Raw genomic sequence first — 7,786 nt, 5'->3', positions numbered from 1 at the left:
AAGCAGTGACCTCTCTGCAGATATCCAATATGTCCCCTGCTGAGTCAAAGCTACAGTTTTCCAATCAGCACAATATAGTGTCCTACTGAATGGATGGAAGTAGCTTTGACTTAGTGGGAGGCATATCACACACCTGCAAAGTTGTCACTGCTTCCATACAGAGAGCAGGGGTCCTTTTCTTACTTGCACTATGCATCCTGACAAAACATCTTCCTGCCACTTAGCACCCCTACAACTTCACCCCCCGGCTCTGAACCTCTCTGCCTATCAGCACCCCTACCACTGCACCCCTTACTCTAAACCTTACTGCCTCCCAGCACCCTTACCCACTAAACCCTCTACACCCTTGACTCTGAGGCCTTGTACACACGGCCAGACATGTCCGATGAAAACGGTCCGTGGACCGTTTTCATCGAACATGTCTGCTGGGATGTTGTGATCTGATGTGTGTACACACCATCAGACCAAAATCCCAGCGGACAGAGAACGCGGTGACGTATACGTCACCGACGTTCTCTGACGCGGAAGTTCGATGCTTCCACGCATGCGTCGAATCAATTCGACGCATGCTGCGATTTCGGGCCGCTGGTTATACGTCATAGCCAGCGGACATGTCGGATGAGTCATACTGACCATGCTAAGAAAATTTTGTCCGCTAGAAACCTGTCCGCTAGCCCAGGAATCCGGTCCGGTAGGCCCTACACACGGTCAGACATGTCCACGGAAACTGGTCCGCGGACCAGTTTCAGCAGACATGTTCGGTCGTGTGTACGAAGGCCTGAACCTTCCAGTCTCCCAGGACTATTACACACTGCACCCATGATTCGAAAATGCCTTTCCTGCTGGCACCCCTGACACTGCACTCCAAAGTCCCAGACAGTTCACCATTCTTCCAGCTAGCAAGTCTGCCGATGCACACTCCATCACTGCTTCCACTTTGGACTCCCTTGCCACCTTGGCAGGGACACGCAGAGAGAATTTCTGGAATTTCTGGGTTCTCTGCTTGCTTTCGTCTCTCTCTGGTGGCATCACCAACTATGCAGTGCAGCAGGTAATCAGTCCTCCCCTCCCTGGGGGCGCTGTGCACAATATGAGTGTATTTGGGAAAGGGGAAGGAGGTTTACCCTTTAGGTAGAGGGAAGCCAAACACTGAGACGCACATCACCTCCATTACTGTGAACCCTTCCAATGTCACAGGGTTATTTCTTTTATATTCAAGGTAAGCTTTTAAATTGAAAAACACCACTATTTACCACTCCTTCTTCCTAAACTGTTGAATCCTCTATTATTTCCAATTTGCAATCTCTATATCAGGCTAAAACTAAGGGAAAAGCTAAAACATCATTTACATTTTATCATTGCAAACTGGACACATTATGAAGAATTATACATTTTTACCATCATAGATTCGGTTTGAACAGATAAACAAAGGAAAGGTTGATGGTCGCCTTTAGTGAAAACTCCATATCTAACATATTAGAAAATCTTGAGATAAAAACAGCTAAAAGAAGCCGTAACTTCATGATATCCTGTTTTAACTGAAGGTAAACTCTACTAATATTTCTTTCCCTTATGTGTTTTGGTTTGATTTGGATGGTCCAGGTTAGTGGCAAGTCTGTTTTAACCACCTCCCTACTGCCTTATTGCAAAAAAAACTGCAGGGAAATAGACGTCTATCTCTGGAGTGTATTGTATGTTATCTGTATATTACCCCTTAAACTCCCTTATCCTCCACATTTGCACATAACAACTTTATTTCCATCCTCCCATCATGTATGACCTGTATCATTTCATTTATTCATTTTGGCATGAATATTTATTAATTTCCATGTGTATAAATTAAAAAAATTCTAGCCTACCCCTGTTACTCCGAATGATCTTGAAACTTGTAAACTTGTTTTTTTTTAATTCTCTGACTCGTGACCATTCTGTCCTGTGAGTAGGTAGACCTTGCTTTGTGCACTGGTGGGCAATCATCTTGGTATGCTGATGCCTTAAGAGTTCCCTTAATTGGATCTAAGGGGTCAAGCCCAACCCCTGAAAAACAACCCCACACCATAATCCTCCCTCCACCAAATGATTTGGACCAGTGCACAAAGCAAGGTCCATAAAGACATGGATGGGCAAATTTGGGGTGGAGGAACTTGACTGGTCTGCACAGAATCCTGACCTCAACCCGATAGAACACCTTTGGAATGAATTAAAGCGGAGACTGCGAGCCAGGCCTCCTCGTCCACATCAGTGCCTGACCTCACAAATGTGCTTCTGGAAGAATGGTCAAACATTCCCATAGACACACTCCTAAACCTTGTGGACAGCTTTCCCAGAAGAGTTGAAGCTGTTATAGTTGCAAAGGGTGGGCCAACTCAATATTTAACCCTCTGGACTAAGACTGGGATGCCATTAAAGTTAATGTGCATGTAAAGGCAGGTGTCCCAATACTTTTGGTAATATATATATATATATATATATATATATATATATATATATATATATATATATAAATATATTTATAAAAGAAAATATATATATATATATATCTATAGATATATATATTAGATATGATTTAACAAACTGTAATGGATAAAATATATTTTAGGACAGTAAAACTGCTGTGCTTGGTTCAACAAGCTAGATAGATTATATTTATTTTTTCACATGTATAAAATGAGGGTATATATTTCTTAAATTAAAAAAAATTAGCTTTTAAACTGAGGATAAGGTCAAGGTAAACTATAAAGTACCTACAGGAAGTCACAGTTTATTTGGGTGTCTTAATAGACTGGTAAAGCCAAAACACATTGCAAATATAAAAAAATGAACTAGTAACAGTTATTAAAGTGGTTGTAAACCCTTACAGACTACTTTGACCTACAGGTAAGCCTATATTATGGCTTAGCTGTATGTGTAAGAAATATCTCCTTAACCTACATGGTTAAGGAGACATTGCAAGAAAGGGGGCACTGATGTGTACGGCGCATGGAATGGAACTTCCCCTTTATCAGCAAAAGCAGCCCCAAGGGTGGCGCCATCCGAACGGAACTTCCCCTTTATAGTGCCGTCCTACGTGCTGTACGTCACCGTGCTTTGCTCGAGCATTTATTTCACGATCGTGTGTATGCAAGGCAGGCTTGAGGGGAATCACGTCGAGAAAAACGTTGTTTTTTTCAATGACATGAATAACGGTCGTGTGTACGCGGCATTCGTTTTCAGTTACTGGTTTGCATTTGAGAATTTGTCTAATATGTTATTTTTCTCTCATTATCATCCATTATTTATCTAAGTGTTTCTTAAACTTCAATTTCAGATTTCTTATGCATATACATTAATAATATTATTAACAATTTTTGCATATATTCATACTTTGATGTAGCTGCGAAGGGGGAATCGTTTGGACACCAAAACACATTACATTTTAAATTGCTTTTTTACCAATTGATTGGGCATGCTTCCTGTTTATCTATGTTTTAAGAACCCAACAGCAGCAGGGTCACTATGGAGAACACAGTAGGGAGATGAAATGAACACCTGCTTGCATGTGCCACTTTCTCGCTGGCTGGATGAGTAGGGTGTCACTGTTTCACCAGTGATTTTCATTCTGCAAAATTTTAGGTGGGAGGCAGTTAATGCCTTGCTCATCCAGCTGGCGAGGCAGCGACACATACAAGCAAAGTGAGTGTTCTTGCTGCACATTTTAGCAAACCTTTGGGTTGTAAGTGTGATATGGGCCTTACAGGTAAAGCTCTTGAGCTCTTTGGAAATAACTTCTGTTGTTGTTCTTACTCCGTAATAGCAGTTTCAGTACTCATGCACATGGGTGAACACGTAGCTCTTCAGACATTTGATGCCTTGTGCTCTTCAGTACACGTAAAGCGGAGGTCCACCCTAAAATTAAACTTAATTTTAATAACTTCCCTGTAATCTAAAAAAAAAAAATGTTTGTCTTGCCTGCAAATTGCTGTTACTAGGCAGATTTGCTAATCTTCCTAGTTCCTGGACTGCGTGAGTCTTCTTCCCTTTCTAAGACGCCTGGCCTCCTGGGAAATGATGACACTCATTTCCCAGGAGTCTGTGCACTTTACTCTGCCAAAAAATCATATTATTTCCATACAGGAAATGACGTGATTACGGGGGATCACAGCGCCTGGATTCTGTTATCTGTGTTGCCATTATAATGGGGCGAGACGGTCCTCTGTCGCTGCCCGTTGTCATGACAAAAAACAAACTAACGGCAATACGAGTGTCGTTCTAGTGCGCATGAGCGAGATCAAGAGGTGAATGCTGGTTACCCAGCATGCACCTCTTTCTGAAAAAAACAGGAAGACACAGAAACTGGGCTTCACATGCCCACAGCTATGATGGAAACGGCCACAAGATCGCAGAGAGGATATCAGGTAAGTGTTTGTACCGATGGTGATTTTTCAATATGTTTTAAGGAATATTCACTGTAATTAAGTTTATATTGCAAAAAACAATTATGCCCGGAACCCCGCTTTAAGTGACTGTTCAGTAGTACAACTTTGTGTCCACTAAGATACAGTAGAGTACTGAGTAGGCTGGGGCATTTAAGTTGCAGTGGTAAAAATCGATGCACAGATTCAAAACTACTTTAACCACCAGCCAATTTTCTTGGTTTACCTTGCTAAGGTAACATTTGGGGCCTGCAACCTGTAGGCTTTTAAGCCTATCTTCCCTTAGATGCTACAGTTTTATGAGCTGGTCAGCAACATGGGTTCATAAGTGAGCAACTCAGGAAGCTGCTACTATTTGCTGTAGCTCCATCGTAGACGTCACTGATGAAACTTTGACCTCTTTGTTGTCTACTTTTTCATCCTTCAATATTTTGTAGGAAAGTATGCTTAGAAACCAGTCTATGTCCTGGTAGTCCTCTGGCCATTTCAAATACTGACACCTTTGTATGTAAGTCCTTATTGGTTTGAATTTTTTTAGTTGGTAGTCTGAGAGTGACCCAACCACCACCATGATAAGTACATCCTTCAGATCGGTAAAATAGCGACTTTGAGCATAATTAAATGCTTCCACACACCACCCATCCTTTAAAAATTGCTTTGTCACAATGCAAACGGTCTTCTTGCTGCTCCAGATAGCATCGCGAATATTTACAATATGATCTTCCCCAGGAATAAAGTTCCTTTCCTCAAAACACAGATTGAATCGGTTCCTTTCACAATACTCAGAGTCCAGGTTTTTTAGAAAGACATTTTCCACCCAGTGGAAATCCTTTTGAGTGTAACACAAATAGGCATCGTATTTGTGTATTTTTTCTTCTTGAATTTTTTCTTGAAGCAGAGTGAATACCATGCTTTTATAGAGACCAAAGAAAACCCCTCGAAAGTGTTTGTACGTAATCACAGAGGTCAAAAAGATTGCAAGGGCAATAGAGGTAAAAACAAACAAGGAAAACCTAAGATGCTCTAACAATATTTCTTCATCACAGTCTTCATAAATCATACTATAAAGAGATGTGTACATAAAAGGTTCAGGATAGGCACAAAAAATATCAGGAGAATCTTTCACAGTAGTGTTAGTTTGGTTTAACCATATTAAAAAATTTACAAGGGTGCAGTCACAAACAAATTGGTTGAAGCCAATGGTAAGATTCTTCAAAGTGAAAAAAATCTCTGGGTTTGGTGAAAGTAGCTGGTTCTTTGAAATATCTAAAGTTATCAGGCCCTCAGGGAAAACGCCAGGTGTTAGATGTCTTAGAAAGTTAGATGACAAGTTAAGGAATTCGAGAGAAGTCAGTTCCATAAAAAGGGCATCTGGAAGAAACTGGAGATGGTTGTTGGAGAGATACAAATACTGAAGAGCAGAAAGATTATGAAACATGTCAAGGCACTGCCCATCTATCCAAATTAAATGTATCATATTGTTAGAAAGATCCAGATATGTGAGGGAATTGTTTGGTGGGATATTGTAGAAAGGATAACAGTTAGACAATCGATTTTGTTTTAAGGAGATGCCATAAAGCTTGGTGTTCTGTAGAACCTTGTACAATACTCCAAGGTCTTCCAATTGATTTTCTGATAAGTCAATTACTAGAGCTCTTAATTCATTGGTGTCAATTTCTTTTAGCTTGTTCTCTTTCAGATTTAGAAAATTTAGGAAATGTATTCTTTCACAAAATATTATGGATAGAATGGCATTGCCTCGCAGGTCTACATAGTTTAAATATAGAAGGTTCTTAAAAGCATTTTGTTGGATTGGCCCTATATGATTATCATTTAAGTGAATTTCAAGTACGCTTGTGAGACCATCAAATGTATGATCGTATATTTCGCCCAATAAATTACTGGAAAGATTTAGAATAATAAGTTGGTACAGTCCTTGAAAGGCATTTTGTTCAATACGATTTATTTTATTTTTTGAAAGGTCCAGATTTAGCAAGATGGAAAGTTTTGCAAACAAAAGTGGTTTCAGAGAAAAGATTGATCCTCTTGATATGTTCAGAGCCTTAATGTCACTGTTGACCAAACCTGCAAAAGTTGAGTTATCTGGATCCCTGAGGTTCTGGAAGCCAAATCCAGGACCCATTGTGTGAGAACTAAGTTCTAATGTTTGTATTTTGGTTCCATTTATAGCATTGATCAGTGATTTCAATGCTTGATCATTGAAACCATTTTGAGAAATGGCCAATACGTCAAAATTAATTTTCCGAAAAGGATTTCCACACTTGCTCCAGTCACTGATTTCTGCCCAACCTAGATAATTTCCTGAAAGATCAAAGGAAGTGAAAGTCTTTAGCTCAAAACTGTGAAGATCTCCCTCACAAACTTTGGATATTTTGTTGTCTCTTAAGCTTAGTATATTGAAGTTGTGCAAACGATAAAACAAGGGGTTGGGTTTTAGATATGTTATCTGATTAAAGGACAGCTGCAATGTTTCCAAATAAAGTAGGTCCTTAAAATAGTCATTTTCCAGAATGGAGCTGTTTAAATTGTTATTGGTTAAAAAAAGACTGTAAAGTTGTGACAAGCCAGCAAATGCATCTTGATCCAATACCAGCATTACATTATAGGACAAATCTAAAGTATTGAGGTTTGGCAAATTTCTGAAGCTGTTCTTCTGTATTGTAAGCTTTTTAGTTTTTTGACTGTCAAGACGCAAACGAAACATTTCCTCCAGAAGTGGAAATGACAGTGAATTTAATTCCTGGATGTAATTTTCCCTTAAATCAGCAAATTTTGTGTAGTTTGCCAGGTAGGGAATTTGAGTGAAATTACAGAAACTAAGAAAGACGTTAACTCCAACAGTCTTGCAGCGTTGATCATTGCTGGAGATAAGGAAAGGGGCACCAAGTAGAAGGGCTATGTGGTAGAACATGACGTACCTATACAACAGAAAAAGATAGTTAAAACACTTCACAATGACAATAACTATGATGAATGATAAAAAAAAAAAACATTTTGGGGGGTGAATTAGTAAAAGAGTACTTTTTCATTTAACCCATTGAACATATTTTCACCGAAAACATAAGCCTCTTTTTTTATTTGGTCTTTTAATAAGCATTTATATTTTTTGGGCTGGGGCTGCTTTAAAACAATCTCCCATGTGCAGAGGATTTGTAACATCACAGGGCCAACTGAAAGAGTTAAAAGCAAATGTACATAGGACAAAGACTACTGCATTACTTAAAAATGTTTTGTGTTAAAACTTTATTTTTTAAGTATATTAATGGGGTCCATGCACACTAGGCAGCCAAAAAAATGCAGGAACTGCTGGCAGAAAAAAACACTCATATGGAGCATATTAGGGTTGTCCCGAT

At 39.4% G+C, this 7,786-nt stretch overlaps 1 protein-coding gene across 1 annotated transcript; it reads right to left on the bottom strand.

Annotated features, from left to right (window-relative positions):
- Nucleotides 1-4,401: 4,401 nt before the first annotated feature.
- Nucleotides 4,402-7,407, bottom strand: TLR5 (toll like receptor 5). Its single transcript, XM_040351367.1, has one exon. The coding sequence runs from the start codon at nucleotides 7,342-7,344 to the stop codon at nucleotides 4,750-4,752; it is 2,595 nt and encodes an 864-aa protein (XP_040207301.1). The 5' UTR covers nucleotides 7,345-7,407; the 3' UTR covers nucleotides 4,402-4,749.
- Nucleotides 7,408-7,786: the final 379 nt, after the last annotated feature.

Source organism: Rana temporaria, chromosome 4 (genome assembly GCF_905171775.1).
Source record: "Rana temporaria chromosome 4, aRanTem1.1, whole genome shotgun sequence".
Classification (NCBI taxonomy): Eukaryota; Metazoa; Chordata; class Amphibia; order Anura; family Ranidae; genus Rana; species Rana temporaria.
The sequence above is the reverse complement of the archived record's forward strand: the minus strand, read 5'-3'. Positions and strand labels throughout refer to the sequence as shown.